The sequence below is a fragment of the Colias croceus genome, chromosome 4 (assembly GCF_905220415.1).
Source record: "Colias croceus chromosome 4, ilColCroc2.1".
Lineage (NCBI taxonomy): Eukaryota > Metazoa > Arthropoda > Insecta > Lepidoptera > Pieridae > Colias > Colias croceus.
In genome coordinates this window covers 5160861-5179253 of record NC_059540.1, presented here as the reverse complement: position 1 = coordinate 5179253, position 18393 = coordinate 5160861, and the positions used below count along the sequence as shown (strand labels likewise).

At 33.2% G+C, this 18393-nt stretch overlaps 2 protein-coding genes across 8 annotated transcripts in view; both read left to right on the top strand.

Moving 5' to 3' along the window:
* The first annotated feature begins 606 nt into the window (after positions 1–606).
* LOC123690999 lies at positions 607–12093 on the top strand. The gene is made up of 10 exons (XM_045635168.1): positions 607–947; positions 1036–1239; positions 1536–1604; positions 1683–1820; positions 2042–2236; positions 2621–2761; positions 3384–4106; positions 4249–4475; positions 6827–9787; positions 10811–12093. Exons 1-9 carry the CDS (start codon positions 813–815, stop codon positions 7443–7445), a joined length of 2451 nt encoding a protein of 816 aa, XP_045491124.1. The 5' UTR covers positions 607–812; the 3' UTR covers positions 7446–9787; positions 10811–12093.
* A 1161-nt stretch (positions 12094–13254) lies between these two features.
* Positions 13255–18393, top strand: part of LOC123691161 (RNA-binding protein Musashi homolog Rbp6) — a 390351-nt gene continuing 385212 nt past the window's right edge. For 2 of the 7 annotated variants that reach the window (XM_045635429.1, XM_045635426.1), the window contains exons 1-2: positions 13257–13516; positions 13593–13633. In XM_045635429.1, coding sequence (XP_045491385.1) covers positions 13452–13516; positions 13593–13633 — 106 coding nt within the window. In that variant the 5' untranslated portion in view covers positions 13257–13451. Of the gene's footprint in view, positions 13517–13592; positions 13634–18393 lie in introns of all 7 variants that reach the window. The other 5 variants (XM_045635427.1, XM_045635425.1, XM_045635424.1 and 2 more) reach the window with 5 other exon arrangements.

Genomic DNA, 18393 nt, shown 5'->3' with positions numbered 1-18393 from the left:
AATAGAAAATTGAAAATTGAAATTCTACGACTCTGTGTTCTACGATACGAATTACGAAATACGAATTTAGACAAATTGTGAAATTGAAAAGAAACGTCACTTAGCACGTCACAAAATCACCTAAAGCTTTGTGCGCACAGATTTATTAGGTATGGGCTACACCAGATTTGTAATCGGTAATTTCTCTATTTAAATAAATTTAAAATTTGGTGCGGTCTACAAGAATTAAAAATATATTTTTTTGTCATTTGGAAGTCAATTTTAACAGCTATTTAAACAGTTCTGCAATCTGTTAGGCACACATTAATCAATATTTAAATAAAAGAAATCATCAATAAATCATAAATGCAGTGTGTAATTTAATGTAATAATATTTTAATCAGTACCTAAAACATTTTTTTTGTATGGTTTTCAAGTTACATATTTTAATTAAATTTTCTTTGCTTACAAAGTGTAAATGAGTAAAATTATCGAATAATAATATTAAATTCTATTAAATTACATTAAGCAGTCGCGCCGCGCGCGCGCGGCCACAGAGCAACGCGCGGCCGTTGACAGATGTTCTTTAATTCCAAAAGACTCATGTTCTGAGCTTTTAATATTGCAGTTGCTTGCGTGTAAAAAAGTTAGATGAAAATAATTGCAATTGGAATTTGGAATAGAATTTTAAAAAATATGAATTCAAAATTGTTAATACAAAATGTAGCGTTTTCTATGATTTGTTACATGCTAAATTAATAGTCATATGAACATTAAGATCAAGAGTATGATCTGTAAACAGGACTGATTATTGTGTTCAACAAAATTCCAAAATGGTGATACAGCGAAGTGCTAATGTAAATGAATCGTCTACTACAAATCCTAATTCAGAATCGAATCCAAATACTTCTTGGAGTGTCCAGGGACCAAAGACGTTAAATATACGCATGACTGCCAATATGCAGGCTGTAAGTATAGTTTAAGAATATACCGGATACCTACCTAATTGTTTTAAAAACTTCAGTAGTCGTTTAAAATTCGAATCGTCTATTTCAGAAACCGCCTATCACACGGCAAATAGCCATAAACACCTTAGCAGCTATGCATCGTAGATTCAGTCTACCAGGTCCCGTGCAACCCCATTCCAGACCTATTGCCGAGTTTCGTGCTAGTGCGAATAAATCTCTTGATATGTTGCGACAAACCATACAGTCAGCGGTAACTCGGGAAATAGATCAAGTCATAAAGAAATACCTGGAGGTAAGATTAACCTTAACAGCACACCATCAAACTCAAAGAAAGTATTAGTTTTAGTCACCATTCAAATAAGAATTAATATTAGCTAGGAATAATCAGTGACAATTTTCAAAGCCTCTTAGAAAAGAAAGGAAAACAAATTGTATTCAAAATTGAGGCAAACATAATAAAAGTAATACTTTGTGTTGCCGTTGATTGTTTTGCCTATTGAAATATTACCATTTTTATGATCTCCGTCTATTTACGCCTTGTATTATTTTTTAATACAAAGGAAAGCTAATCATAATTTTTTATTTCAGAAATTCTTTGTCCCTGCGGTGAATAATATTAGATTGAATCTAGGCGATGAGTCAGTTAGTGAAGATCAGGTATATACTTTTCTATTTTTTTAATATAAATATATTAAAAAATAAGATCTAATTATTAATATTGTTTAAAAAATATAGGTGCGAGCAGTTTGCAGAGCTATGCTGGATGCCACCCGTTTACTATATACTACCCCACCTAGAACATTCCAAACAACACAAGAAACAACTGATGAAGCAAGCCAAAATATAGAAAACAAATTCAGTAAATATACTAGTGTAAGTACATGATTATTAAAATATTGTTAAGGAATAGGAATGTCTTATGAAGAATTGATAATGTGTCTCTGGACATTTCTTTAGTTCTTCAACCCAAACTATTTGATGAATGCTTAAATTTGTCCTTAAATTTAATTATTATGTTAGGTATATTATTTCTGGAAAAAACTTACTATCATAGTAGAGGTCACTGAGTAATTAAAAGTAATTCATGATTTCAGGGCACTTCACAAAATAAGAGGAAGGAGATGGAGCTTGAATTGGATTTAAAGACCAAAAAAATAAAGCAAGAGGAGGGTAGTGATAGTGGTCGCTCTTCACCAATAATGTCTCCCGCAATAAGAGACCCTGATAAGTGGAACCCAGCTAGACTTACTCAGGATACACTTTTTATTATGGGGTCACATGCTCATAAGGTATGTCATGTTATAGAATAAGTTGTGCGTTTGTTTGTGGATAGATGTATTTACATTTGTGAAGCTGTAAATTTAAATTTTAGCTTTGTGCATCCTGACATATCATATTATGTTGCTTCAACAGTCAGTATTGAAATAAAGAATTATTCAAAAAGGAAAATTAAAAGTTGTCTGCAGCATTCCCTGCATATTTTTCTAAAAAACCTGTATTTTTTTGCTATAATGTAGTCTAAGTTCTTGTAAAAGCAAATCTCTTCGAATAAATACCAATTTTTTATTTAGCAGGGGCAATACTTTTGTACGATAAATTCATTCAAACTTATAAAATTTCATTAGGCAAGTAAAAAAAATTAAGTTGAAATCAATTCTATTATTTGGTTGCAGGTACTTGGGCTTGGCAACTCTCGTGGTCGATTGTACACTAGACATGCTGGTCTCTTGAGGTATCCCGCTGACAGCGCTGACAAAGAATGGATTGCCAGCCACAATCTTGTTAATGCTGTTGGTGGAAAAACTTATATCATGGTAAGTCTCTGGATAATTCTTTATATGAATACTAGGTATGGCCCGCGGCTTCGCCCGCGCAGTCAAAGAAAATCCCCCATAGTTCCTGTTCCTGTGAGATTTCCGGGATTGCGTCATTTTCCCAGGATAAAAAGTATGTCCTTTCTCGGGTATCAAAATATATCCATACCAAATTTCATGAAAATTGGTTCAGTAGTTTAGGCGTGATTGGGTAACAGACAGACAGACAGAGTTACTTTCGCATTTATAATATTAATAGTATGGATTAAAATTGCATGAAGTGAAGTGATTATAAATTCATATGTCAAAATTTAACATTTTAAAAACTTTTGCCTAACCCTGACACTTGCAGATAAGAAATTTTACACATCATCATTTGATACTCCACTTGTCTGTATATTTAAGAAGTTATTCATTTCTACTATCACTCTGCCGTATCAAGTAAATAAAACGATTTAGACAAAACATATCTGATTTAAAAATAACATATTTTTACTCAATCACAAATCACAATAATTATGTTTCAATTATTATGAAAGTTGTTCAGCGTTTTTTGATATTATTGTGTTAAATTTGTTAGTGTTATTCAAATGTTGTCATTAAAGTAAGTCCTTGATTTTAGGTCTTAGAAGATATAGAAGAGCTTGCTACTAGCGATGCTTATAAACATAATTCATTGCCTCTACTTGGCGAATTAACTGGGTTCAGAGTTCCACCTTTTATGCTTAGAAAGATAAAGGCGTATGTGCTAAAAAGGGCTATGAGTGGAGACTTAACTAATGCGGATAGTCCACAACCTTCCACCAGTAATAATCAAGAAGATAAATTTAAAATAGAAGACATAAAGATCGAAGCTCATGATGATTTCGATTCGGCAAATTTTAATGCTAGCCAGTATATGAATAGCTCGGATGGCGCAGGTGTTTCCCATGCTAATGATTTCGCGGACATTAAAGTCGAGGATATTGATGATATTAAAGTAGATTCAATCAAAATGGAGGATTTAGATGATATGAAAGTTGATGGAATCAAAGTAGAAGATTTAGAGGCGAATGGAATTAAAGTTGAAAACATTGACGATATTAATGTTGACACTATAAAAGTCGAAGATATTAAATTGGAAAATGATGATGCGTTTGATATGTGTAAACAATCAGATAATGATGAAAGTAGTCTAGTTGATGGCTTATTGGAGGCAGATATCGAATTCCTGAGTCGTAATTTAGGCAATATCGAGAGTGATGCAGATGCTAGAAAAACTATTGAGAATCTCACTGGAGCTAATCCAGATACTATCACTTTGGTTGGAGATGAATTTGATCTTGGGAGCACACTCAATACTAATGTAAGTTCATTCTACATTATAACATAAAAAAAAACTGTTAAAAAAAAAGAAAATTAATATCATATACAGTAAATGAAACTCTCGCTAAGTGTCTATAACTTAAAATATCTTATCTTATTATTTTTTAATATCTGATCTACAGTTTTCAGGCAGCCAGAACACAAAGTGCATAACAGTGGCGTCAACAACGAGCGGCATGATACACAGCGTACCTGTAGCTCATATATCAGCTCCACGTATAACTGGCAGTACCGTGCACTACTACACCAGTTCTGGTATACAGGGTGCTCAGAGAACGGTACATCACTTGCCGCAAGCTACAGTCACTATACAGAGCATACCAGGCTCCACTTCGCAGATGATAAGGGGGTTAGTGTTAATATTTTTATGTTTCGAAATATTCTAAGAGCCACAGCGTGTTTGTGGCCCACATATCAGCTCCACGTATAACTGGCAGTACTGTGCACTACTATACTAGCTCTAGTATACAGGGTGCTCAGAGAACAGTGCATCAATTGCCGCAAGCTACAGTCACTACCATACCATACCAGGCTCCACTTCGCAGGTGATAAGGGTGTTAGTGTTTAAATTTTTATGACTTTAATATCCTTAAGTGCTCTCATACCAGTGTTGGTATTACAGACAGCACAATGGCCAGTACATTACTATACTAGTTTGGGTATACAGGTTGCGACAAAGGGTGTGTATGAAAAATATCTATGTAGAGAAATGTCTGAAAAAATAAAAAAGAGCGTGTGTGCCGAGCACACGTGTCAGAAATAAAACTTCTCTGGTAAGATACAACAATACCAAAATCGTCGCCTTTATCCATGACGTGACGGTGTTGCCATGACGCAACCTTGAAATATTACCCTCAACGCGCCTTAAGACAAATTTATACATAGATAGGGAGGCGAGGTAGCTAAATGGCGTAATTCAACGGCGTCGTCAAGACTTATCAAAATCGAAAGAGAAAATAATTTCGAAAAGAAAAGCTTCTATGGTAAAAACCATTTTAGCGGTGGGTTTGGCGTGTACGGATTTTCAAAAATGTAAAAAAAAAACAGTTACTTTGGCATTCTCGAGCGCGTCAGATATTCATACTACGTATGCCCCAAGTCCCTCTGATAACAACGGTATACTAATCTGCCGGTTTGCGTGGTGGGGCTAGGCATATAAATTCGTCAAAAATGCACAAAAAAAAAATTTACTCGAGCGCGTCAGATTTTCGGAAGGGGTGTTAAGTAGGCCCCAAGGAAGCTCCCCTTAAAAAAACTGACGATTACGACATTACGATAAGTTATGATGAATTTTTGAAAATGCAGAAAAAAAGAGTCCTTTTGAAATACTCGAGCGCGTCAGATTTTCATAGGGGAGGTTTATCTCGGTATCCTGAAAGCATATTTTCTTAATCTGACAAAAATGTTGGTGGGTTCTCTTAATCTCACCGAAAAAGGTTTGTGGGTTTCTTTTTTTTAATCATCGTTATTTCATATCAATTTTTCTTAACTCCCTCAGTTTTCGAGATATACACAAAAAACCGGGAGTTTGAGTTTTTACGATGCTTCAAGTAAAAAAAGTTTTAACTTTGGACAAAAATGAAAAGAGACCTTTTTTTGTAAAATAAAATTACCTTTTTTGTTTATTTAAACTTTTTTTTTTGTAAAAAGTAAAGTTCGCGACTTTTATGCTGCAACGTGTTTTTCGGAAGATGAAATGGCTCCTCCAGACTTCCGGTCATGCGGAAACCGGCAGATTTTGTATTTTTAATAAGTTTTAGATTATATTCTTCAAAATAAAAATAAAAACAATCGCGCTCGAGAATGCCGGATTAACGTTTTTTTTTACAAGTACGCGACCCTATAACTCGGCGGCGTCAAGGACTTATGGTCAGATTAGTTAAATTTAGTCTTAAAACACTAAAATCAACCCCCAATATCTTAATCTGACGCGCTCGAGTATTTCAGACTATCGATTTTTTTTTACTAATCTGATCGTCTATCCTAGGCGCGCGTCACTACATATAGAGCTAAATAGTTAACAAGGTTGTTCTATTAGGTCTAAGGTATCTCTCATATCTTAAACTGCCACGCTCGAGTATTACAGAAAATTCCCCTCTTCGCTTCCCTATCTAACAATATTGTGATAGAACGAATTACTGCCTCTTTAATGACTTGAGACTTTATTTTTTTCGATTTTGCTTTTAATTTCTTAAAAAGATTGATTAACCTAACCATAATAATTGATTATATTATAAAATTATTATTGAAAATTTTGTGTCATGTACTTACTTGATAAATTATTTTTACAAATGAGTTTAGTTTGTCCATTACTAATGGGTAAGGTACTTCAGTTTATAGTTGGAATTTTCGAAATACAGAACCTTTTTTATCAGCACAAAAAAAAATCTGTAAAGTTTTTTGTAGTAATTATGTCCCTATTCGAAAGATACGTATCAAGTGAGTTATGATGTTAGAGGTTAGATTTTATATCAGATCGTAGGATTACGGTAAAATAATGTAATAATGTCTTGATGGGCCTAAGTAATTTTTATATAAAAAAATTATTGTACTTGTACTTAAAATAAATTACTTGTCGGCAATAAAATTAATAAATAAAAGCATATTATAAATTTTCCAATAGAACCAATTTGAACATCTTGATCGGTTTTACTACACTCAAATTGTGTAGAAACAAACTAATAAAAGTCCTTGTTCCAGCATACCATACAACGCGAAATCCGGTACCATCAGCACAGTGATGTCACAAGGCACCGCCAACACGATCATCGGCTTCGGCACCCGGACGTCCAACGCGACTATAATCAGCACTCCCACACAATACGTGAACGTTACTTCCAAGTCATTTCCGACCGGTAACATTCTCCATAACGCTATCATGTCCAATATAGGCAACAAGAATATAGGAAATAACGCGACTCCAGGAATTTCTTTCAACGTAACGACCGTCCAACCACCTACAACGGTGGCTAATAATAAATGCGACTTTGACACAATTTCTACTACGAAAGACATGATAGATAACGCGTGTAACTCTTCAGTTATGTTGAAGAAAGTGTTGACCCTGGGTAGTACGGGTTCTGCCAAATCATTTATTATGCACAATACCCAAAAGGTTCTGTCCACTGGTTTCGCTACCGGTTCTACTCCTCCCCCTAATGTTACAATTGTTAGCTCCGGTTCGAGCGGCATGTTGAATAACGGTATGGGCAATTCGAACATTGTCTGTCCAACTTCAGGCAATTTGAGTGCGACACACGCTACTTTATCCGCTCTGTTGTCGACCAGTGCTGAAAATAACCAGGCAAGTAAGAATTAATTATTTCCGAATTAGTTTTAACACTCCAAGATCGATAAATATGTTTATTGTTTAGTACATAACTATTTCAAGTTTCTTACACACACTAAAGTATATTTTTGGAAAATAGATGTGATATTTAATTATGTACTTGAAATGTAGAGTTTAGTGAAATCTCAAATGAATGATTTGAGATTAAAATTTGACAATCATGTGTTATATGGGTTTGACGTACCCGTTTATATTACCAATTTTTTCAAGACTACATTATAAATTATTATAACGATTTTAGTGCAAAATCGTGAAATTTAGAAGTTAGTCCACTAACGTTAGGAGAATTTGTAGTTGATCTTATTTTCAAATAGTTTAAATGTGACTTTCTGTCCACTTAATTGTATTTGATGTACTTAAAGTTCCAAGTTCCAACCATATACCCTAGTACATCTTTAATGTAAAGTGTGTTCACTCATTATTTATAGTTAGTGTTAGTTTGCAGATTAAATGTTATAATTGATTTATTATTTCGTCTGAAATAATAAGACTATTATTATAGGTACGAAAACTATTATCTACCTCGTTAGGTTACCTGACTGTTTTATAATTTTGTTTAGATAAGCGTTATTTTTATAGAAATTAGCATATTTGTGTTAACGTTAAAAGTGTGTTTCGAAATGGTTGTAGGATATATGTATTATTTTTTTATTTTGCAGAAGCGATTGTACCTATTAGTTATTTGGTAGCATTTATGCCTTATTTATGTATTTCTATTATTTAATTTATTTTAACTTAATACATTATTGAGTATTAATTCATACTTTGCTCTTAAATGTGTCTTTGTGAATTTATATTCTGATATACTTTAGAGTAGGAAAATTACTATAGCTGAAGAATTTCAATGCCAAAAACTTCTTGGAAGTTATTTCTTTTTATCTTGTTACTTGATACCTGTTATAGCTTACATGCTAGTGAAGATTCAATCTCTCATTTGCATTTGATTGTACACTGTGATTTATTCGCTGTAGGAGTTTTTGCCCTTTTGAAAAGTTTTGCTTACTCTGTGCCATTAAAAGTAAAGTCATGTAGGTAATTAATATTATTTCTTTATTATTGTTGCAAAGAGTAAATAGGCCTAACTGTAATGCACCCTTTTGCCATTAGCGTAGGTTCAATTAGTTCGTTGTTTGTTGTATATGGAATGCAATCCAGCATTCGAAAAATAGGAATAAGCATTATTTTAATACAAAAAAACGAATCGTTTTGTCTCTTAAAAATCTCGAGTCTATACAGACACATAACAGGGAAAAAGCCATATAGAGCGGAGTCTGAAAGTTTGAAGTATTCTTAATGAATTATTAATATTAATATTATAATGTAATTATTTATTAGTTATTGTTATTTATTTTATTTGTATTGAGGACGTGTTCGCTTAGCTTTAATATCTCGATTCTCGACTGATGAAAAACATGTATTTTGTTATTTCGTATTTTTGTGTGATCAAGGCTGTGCTTTATATGTTAAGAAAAACCTATACGCGTTTATTTATTTTTGTTGTTGATTGAGTTGTGTTTGTCATTTTATCGTGTTTAAGTTTTTTTGTTTTTTAATTCGTGCATTTGTTGACTGAACCTCTAATAAGCTTGCTTAGTTTATTAATTTAGCTCGTATTTATTATGGATCTCGCTTATTCTTAGGTCGCTATTTTACAGTTATATCTAGGATATATTTTGTTTTGAGTAATGGAAATGTAAAGACCAAAGACTACATTACCAGTTTTTTTTTTTATGTAGGCGTAAAACAATTAATTTATTAGACTTTCTTTTCGTTACGTAGCTTTTAGTATTATTCATCCTATCTTTTTATGGTCAATCCGGTTTTCCGTTATATACACTAAGGAAAGAAAATGCATTCGCCTTCGCGCGTATACTTGTATACTCTTATGTATATTATATCTTCTGGCCAGTCACTATGAAGATTTACTGACGCTGTCCGAAGAATTTTCTATTGTAGAGAAAAAAAAACTTATGATTAAGTACATTAAAGTTAATGTATTGAATAAATCTGGCACCTTGAAATTCGAAAATTATGGCTTTTGATACGAAAGAAAAATAGACAAAAATAATTTGAATTACTTCTCCTTTTTAAAAACAGATTTATTTTTATTAGTGCGCACATAAAAGAGGTAGGTAGGGCAAGTAACGCTTAGATTCAATTTTATTGAATACAGAAAACGAAGGTTTAATTTATTATTATATAAATTCCGATTTCCGCAAAGAAATAATTTCAATAATATCGTATTATCGTATATAGTATGTATATGATATTATATATTATTATGTTCGATAAACTAACCACATTACTTTTGGGTATCATTTAAGCTATCACCAATTTAATTAGTTTTGTGTTTCTTAAATAATAGGGTTTGTCCTCAAAATAGTAGATCTGTCACCAAAATGTAGTCACCAAACAATGCAAAATCAGTTCCACATTAAATCACCTAAAATCCTGAGATATAAGGTCTAGTACCAAATAAATATTTTTGTATGTATTATAATAGGTGTGTCCTAATAAGTATTTAAGCAAACTAATTTAAAGAGATCACCAATAAATCATATTATGTTACTAAAAGTTAAAATAATCAATATTTATTCTTAAAAATAATAACCACTGAATAATCAGCTCTGGTTTAATAGCTGGCTAATGGTTAGCATAATTGTAGATAAAACACTTAATTAAAGTTAAAATAATCAATATTTATTGTTAAAAAACAATAATCACTGAATAATCAGCGCTGGTTTGGATTTCGAAGGGCGCCCCCTTTTTCTTTTCTGGCCGATAAGCACATTTTTTGCTTCTGGTGGGGGGTTGGCCAGCTTTAAGCGTATGGCTAATCCGATTATATGTTTGCACATGTCAATTTTTAAAGCGCGCCAATTTGTCTCCGCCCCTTTGATCATTTTTTCATTAAAATTATAAATTGATGTATTAAATTGGTAACCAATACTATTAATTTAATATCTGAACGAAATAAAATGTTACTACTGTATTGGTGACAAAATATCAAATAAAAAGGAGTCGCAGTCAGGGATCGATAATCGATTTATTTGGTGACAGATCTACCATTCTGAGCACAGAGCTATTATTTAAGTAACAAAACTGTTATTATAAGAACGAAGTTTATATTCATGTAATGCAATATAATTTTATTGGTTATCGATCTCTTATTTTACACACATATTAAGATTAATTTGATAATTCACACCTGGGAACAATTTTTGTTTATCTGAGAACGAAAATATTTCGTGGTGATAGATCTATTTATTAGGTGATACAACTTGATGACAAATATAAATTTTGGTGATAGAAAATATAGTTCCCATTACTTTTAGGGTCAGAAGGAAAATTATGTTATAATACATACAATAAGGACATATTATAATAAGGAAATGTTATATATTTAAATCATGGCGCCCGCGCCATTATAATCAATTATTTGCTTCTATTCGATTTACGCGATATTCCATTTATTTACGCCAACGCGTTTTTTTATTACAAAGACGCAAGTTTCTCGGATTTTTACAACTTTTTAAACATTATTATATTATCTACTCTTTTTAAAATTTCGAAGTGTATGTGTAAGAAATTAATTTTCGGAATAATTTATTAAGTCGAAGATGGACTTGCTCATTATAAAAGGCTAAATAACGCTTGTTCAAACAAAGCATGCTTTAAAACTTAGCTTTAAGCTTTCGTGCAATCAATGCTTTACATACTTATAGATAAAGTAAATCATCTGCAATTTATGTGTGGCAATCGCTTTATTTTTTATTTAAGTATACTTATATTTTTCTTAATTATTCCATTATTATTATTTAATTAATTATTTTAGCTAGGCTTTTTTGCAATGTTTTATGCTTATCCTTAGTTCGTTAATTATTATATTATCATGTGCCAAAGTATTATTAATGTTCTTTTTCTGGTATTGTACTTATAATATAAAATAATAGTCAGCTCTTGTACCAATAAACTTTCGTGTTATATTTTTCTATCACATTTACAACTGAAAGTGAATTATAGCAATGTATTACAGATATAATAATATTTCATTGCATTTTTCATAATAATATAAGAAAAATAAGTTTTGATTAAATCTATAAGTATTATAATTAGTGACTAAAATTTGAATTATGGCTGTGTTGAATTTGAATGTGAATTAAAACTAAATGTATGTAGTGTAATATTATAAATTTTACCCTCATCATTGTCTACGTACCTTTCAATGATCTCTGTGACTATGTTTAAATTCATGTAATATCGGTGTTGTGAAAAATCGTTTAGACTTTCGAGTCTGCTACAGAAAAGTGTTGTTATTTGTAGTAGGTTTAGTGTAGGAAACATAATATTATGTGTTTAAACTATAAACTGTAATCTCGTAATTAATTATACTTAGAATACAAAAAAAAAAAAACAAAGTTATAAAATGTTTCACACTTCTCTCACATCGACTCTTAATATTGTTTATTTTTATCATATTCCAGTTAAATTTTAAAATGTCTTATAATGTAAACCCGCCCTTTCCATTCCACGCTTTTTCAGTTTTTTGACATTTGCGTGCTATTTGTTATACTTATGTAACTTTGTAGATATTAAACGATGAGTTACTAAGCAACGTCATGTATAATTTCATTTTTCCACATTTTAAGTAGGTACCTACATAATAGAGTAAAGGGCCTCGTTACAATGGGCAGCGTTGGGCGAGTAGAGGCAACCACTATAATATAGAATCATTTCAGACGTTTATTCATAATCGACGTAATGGCGGCAAACATTGACAAACATATTTTGTTGGGCCAACGCTGCCCGTTCTGTGTCTCTACATGTGCAATAATTGGATAGTACCCAAGAGATTTATACAATATTTTAGATTAATTAATTTTAAATTAATTAATTAATTGTAAGAAAAAGAGTTTTCTGCTCTACCGACTCTTGTCGATTCAGATACTGATAATATTTTCCAATATCGATCTAAATTTCCCAATGTTGTATTTTGCTTTAATTTAGGATAATAATATATAAATTGTTCAAATTATGACAGACAGTCTTGTAATTATTTCTTAAAATTATAGTCTGGCAGTCGCCGTTTTAACGGCATTTCTTCGCACTGACAGATGCTATCTGCTCCTGTTGTTTTGTGAATTTTTAACAATGATAAGTTGGAGCAATGGAATCGCTACGAAGATCCGGTAGGTAGTAGGTATGTCGTACAATGAATACATAAATATTCAGTATAAGTAGAGCAAATATTAATATAGAGCAGATATTTATTTTTTAGTATGTAATTAGGTAGTTATAAATAGCTAAATGTGTCTAGTTATATTAATTTTGACAAAAAATTATAACGTAGCCAATTTATTTGCTACGAAACAATTCTTGCTACGAGGAAAGTTTGAAAGTCGTACCCGTACACGGTGTTTTGGCAGACTTACAATTTTGGCGCAAGAATTTCAATTATGAAGATTTAGGTATTTTTCTCAAAAAAAAAAAAGTTTTATTCGAAACTTGTCGCAGGTGGGCAAGTGTCGTGTTATAATTGTTATGAATGATTCCAAGTGTATATTGTTAGGTAGGGAGTAATTAGCGAGGAAGGGTTTAGCAAGCAGCGGGTCGGGCGGGGGTGGCCGGCTGCGGGCGCGGAGGCGTGCGGCGCGGTGGGCGTGCTCGCGGGGCGGCCGCCCGGCGAGCACGTGGCGCGCGCTCACGTGGTGGTGCCCGCGCGAGCCCGCGTCCGCGTCCACCATGCGGCTCGTATGAATAATTGTATACCGAGTGAATGAATCGATGCGGAGGCGCGAGCGGCGGGGAGGCGGGCGGCGCGCTCGCTGCGTGGAGGGGTGCGCCGCGCCGCGCCAGTCTTGTGCCGGTAGTCGGTAGTGTAACCGAGCGACTACGGGAGCCGTCCCCGCCGCGTCGTCGCTCGCTCGTAGTCGTAGTGCGCCCGTCGGCCCGCCCCACGCCGCTGGCGCTTTTTCCATGGAAACCCAAAATCAGGATGTGGCCAACAGCCCCGGCGAGGTGCCCAACGACCCGGGGTACGTGTCTGTATCCAGCTTATTGTTATTGTGGAGTTCCTTCCGCCGGTTACCGCATCTAAACATCACGTTTGTATTGCAGGAAGATGTTCGTCGGAGGGCTAAGCTGGCAGACTAGTCCAGGTACGCAAGTCGCCGGCTGAACTTCCGTGTCCACTACGGAAGTGCATGCACCCGATGCATACGTCGATGACGACCGAGTTGAATTAAAACGTTTACTATATTAACGGAAGAGTGTCCCTCGACGTGAAAGAGGCGAAGAAGATTGCATTTTCAGTGACAAAAAAAGCATTTGCATTTTATAAACACCGGTAAAAGTTTGGTAATCAGCTGATCGGATGCGCGTCAAACTTTTTGACGATGCGTGCGGGGTATGTTGTGTTTGCCGAAAGGTTATGACTAAAAGGTAGAGTTCTGATTGTGTTTCGCTTATCGTAAACGGTATTCGTGCTGTAATTCAGTAAAGATGTCAAGGTGTAACAGCAGTCAGGTGTCCAATGGCGGCCATACCGGATGCGCGCGCAGGCTCAGTTGCCATTTCATTTTGTTTCATATAATAGCTTCAAAGGAAACTGGTCTTTATGTATTGAAGGCTCTGGTGAAAAATTCTGTGAAGTAGTTTTATAGCCGGCTTATATTCTAAACAGATTTCAAAACATAACCTCAACCTGAAAAATTTGGGCAGATTATCGTAGATTGATTAAAGTTTATTAATATAGTAATAATGAATGATTTATTCTTTCTTAAAATATTTTCAAATTGGTTTATTAACTATTACAAATTATTTAAGACCTTGTTGTCTCAATATTGTTTATTCAAACGATAACTTAGACTAGATTAGATGACACGTGATTAAGTCAATTAAATATCCGTATTATGATAGTTTATCGGAATGAGTAGACATGTTTATGAGCAGAATAGAAATAAAGCATTTGAATTCCATCGGAATGTTTTATTTGAACGGGAATATAAATGGTAACGCATTGTTGGTAATTAATAATAATTATACAAGTGGAGTCGCAAAAGGTCCCATGCGCCTGCGCGAGTGATGTGCCGCCCGTGGTATTGGGTCGTGCGCCCACGCTGCACTTTGATCCTAAGTCTATGCCAATTCTTCAGATTCGCGATGTATCAATACATTAGGAAAATAATCGACTCGTATGACCTATTTATCCTTTAATAGTTTTAACTCGCTATTTATTTATGCAAAACTTTCATAAATCATCGCACGCGCATTGAAATTATATTATTAGGAATCATAATTGTAGTAAAAAATATAAGTCATTGTTAACGAATAAATGACAAACGTGAATAGGCTAAAAATAATTTAAGTTGAACTATGAACAAATTGTAGAGTCGGGCTCAGTGAACTCTGACGTATTTGCGTTTATACAGGTATACTCTGTGATAAGATGATTAAATATTATTCATTCCGTTCTCACATATCTCGAATATTTCATAAAGATAGATAAAAACTAAAAAAAAACTGGTCTGGAGTTACTTTAAACATTTATAATGTGGTATCTACTAAAACTATCAAAGTAGGTGTATAATTTCACATATATTGTTGCAATATTTTCCATTTAAAATTGTATTTATTTTTTATTTTTTAAATAGGATATGTTAATGACGTATGGAAAATCCATTTTCTTAGAGAGAAATAGATACCAACGAAGAAGCCAATTAATTAGCCGATGTGAAACCTGTGTAAATGATTTTACTTTTTTTTTTTAAGGTGTTTCTCAATGTTAGCCAGAAGGGCTACTACATTTTAACGCGGACGCGGGGGTGAACTGAAGGTTCACCCTGGTAGGATTTTACTACTTACATGAGTATTGCAAAGGGAATTTGATACGTGTAAGATATGCATTAATATGTAGGTATTTTATGTTCTGTTTTGTACACTTTTAATGAAATCATCTCAGTGGTGATGGATACAATGTTTATTCAAATAAACATAATAGTATATTTCAACAAACTACAAAGTATAACATTGCGGAACGAGCAAGGTTAGAGATGTTCACCGTTTAAATAAGTAGGTAACATTACAAGTGTTTCAAGAATAAGTTTTGTTTGGTTAGACAAAAGGTTGAGTTCCATTATCTGGCTCACTTCGCGCGCCTGACATATCATTGACACGCCGGCTCAAGATTTACGTTGTCCGACTTAACGTTACAGAAATAAACACGGCAGAATATTAGTGGCGATTGTATTTGTATAGATTTACTGTACACCGAAAATTATCAAGTGCGCTTCGTAAAGTTGGAAGAGGAAATTAACAATTTCCCTAATTACGTGTTCCATGAACACCTATGAATTTTGTTAAACGTCCCGTGTCCTGATATTCCTGTTAATTTCGTAATATGATAGTATGTTTTCAAAAAAATACATAGAGCTTTTATTATTAATACAAAAAAATACGTAGAGTTTTTAGTAGTTATTAAAAAAAAAAATGCTGCTTGATGGCTGCTTGATACGTACAATACAATACCATGTGTTGATTTGTTAAAAAAGTACAACTTACATAAAAACTCATTTGTGTTCGATTATCACCCATACGCTACTATACCTGAAATCTTAATATTGACACTCGGAGGTAAAATGTTACATCAAATTTTTTTTTACTTTTTTAAATTTCAATATGCATTTTGTACGTTTTATTCCCTTTGTGTAAAACAAAATCGTATGAGAAATTATATAAACCGATTTGCGTCTTCCTCCTTCTATATAACGAATTCATAAATTCATGAATAATAAAACTGAAGCTAATATGCGAACGATATTATTGCGATTTCAGAACTGAGTGTAAGAAAATTTTTCGTCTTACCGCGGCGGCAACAGGATTTTACTTTTATTTTGGTATCAGTTAAAACATATTTTACGAAAGTTTCGACATGGAACCCGCTGTTGACAGACTATTTCAGTAGATATGTGTTATTATTGGTTACTCGCGTGAATATCTATTTATAGGTTTACCTCAGAGATTTATTGTGGCGTAGTAATGGTGCGGTATACTGATGAATATTGTAAAATATTGTAGCCTGATAAAGTAATAGTGTAATTTGAAATCCACATAAACGGTCCTGACTTAATGACGATGGACGTAACATTTGATGGAAGTTTCTGGTAATGTTCACATGAAATGTTGCTCTTAAGGTTTACTACTTTAGTATTCCTTGTGAATAATTCAAGTATTCAATTTTGAGAGCCCGAATGTTTAGTTTCGTAATGCAAAAAATAGATGTGTTTTTTTACACTTGATATGTGTCAGGATTTCCTTAACGAGGGTTTCTCGATAAATTTTCTCAATACTGATTTTATTCATTTTATAGCAGTTTTTATGTAAATGATGTTTTCAAACCCCAACAATATCAGCGTACATATAACGCAATCAACAGGCTCATACCTAATTGCTTACCTAATTGATTTATACTTAGAATATAAAAATAGCCTTTTATAGCTACAAAGCGTATCTATATTTCTTTGATCTATATTTTATTGAAAATTATGCAAGTTTATACATACACATGTTACATTGGTAGTATGGTAGAGCAAAATAGATAGAGTTGATGTTAATCCCCTCGCACAGTTTAATATCACCAATCAATATCATATATCAAGAAAAACTCGAAATCCATTAAAAATTCAAGCAATAACGTCAATTAGTTCAGGATACATCGCCCATTTTTGCAAGTGACTACTATCAAGCTGATTTTCCGTTTGTAGCTTTATTTTGATGAGACACCGAATAATTTCGTGTACGAAACTCTCGATTGTGGTAGCTAACAGAGATAACAAGGATAAAAATTTTTGATTTGATGGTTCTCAAATATTTATTACGCAATTTGTAGGACAATATGTCTGTTGAATTATATAAACATTAACTAAGTGAAAACAAAAAAATCAGCTTGTTAGTAATCATTTATGATGACCTCGTTATCGATACACTTTGGAAAGGGGGACTCTTTGAACCAACCATAGATTTTGGAAGACAAATATTTTTTCGAATAATTTAGGTAATTATCTTGAGATTGAACAAATTCAGTTAGTAATAAATATTTGAGAACCATCAAATCAAAATTTTTTATCCTTGTTATCTCTGTTAGCTACCACAGTCCACAATCGAGACTCGTACACGAAATTATTGGGCGTCTCATAAAAATAAAGCTACAAACGGAAAATTAGCTTGATAGTAGTCACTTGCAAAAATGGGCGATGTATCCTGAACTAAATATTATATTAACCATTTGACATTGCTTTATACAGAAACCTTAACAGAAACATTAGTTTCAATGATTTTTAAACATTGTCTACAATTTTATTGCTGTTGAAAAATGAGATATCATTTCAAAGTTACTTAAACATAAAGTTGTTGTATAAACATTAAGATGCCAGTAACTAATAAAATTTACATTAAACAACATAAACGTAATTATGCATTTCTATGACATTAGCTTTCTGTTAAGGATAAAGACAGATTTATTGAACGTCTCAAACTATTTTAATTGACCATTTGCAATGCTTGCCAAACTCTCAACATCCCTGAATAATATATAGTAAGTCCTAAACGACCCACTAGTTAAACAAATAATAAATCGTCTGATATGATGTGCATTTTATTCTTATGAGCAAGTAGGTTGGTATATTGTATCAAACAAAACTCAAATATAGATAGAGTTTCCGTCTATTTTGGAACGAACGAAACTATGAAAGTTATTAAACAGGAAGTGAGCTAAATAAACGAGACTATTTATTTTATATCGGCAAGAAATAAACGTTTAATATTCCGTGCCATTTGGCTGCCGGCACGTTGAGGAGGAAAAGATTTAGCCTACGGTCGAAGAGGATAGAGTGTGCTCCCAAAGACCACATTATTGCCAATC

Bases quoted from the DNA above. Each gene is read 5' to 3' on its own strand.
- LOC123690999 (XM_045635168.1), top strand. From the start codon at position 813: ATGGTGATACAGCGAAGTGCTAATGTAAATGAATCGTCTACTACAAAT. The intron at 1,821-2,041 runs GTAAGTACATGA...TCATGATTTCAG, and splicing joins AATTCAGTAAATATACTAGT to GGCACTTCACAAAATAAGAG. The intron at 2,237-2,620 runs GTATGTCATGTT...ATTTGGTTGCAG, and splicing joins TGGGGTCACATGCTCATAAG to GTACTTGGGCTTGGCAACTC.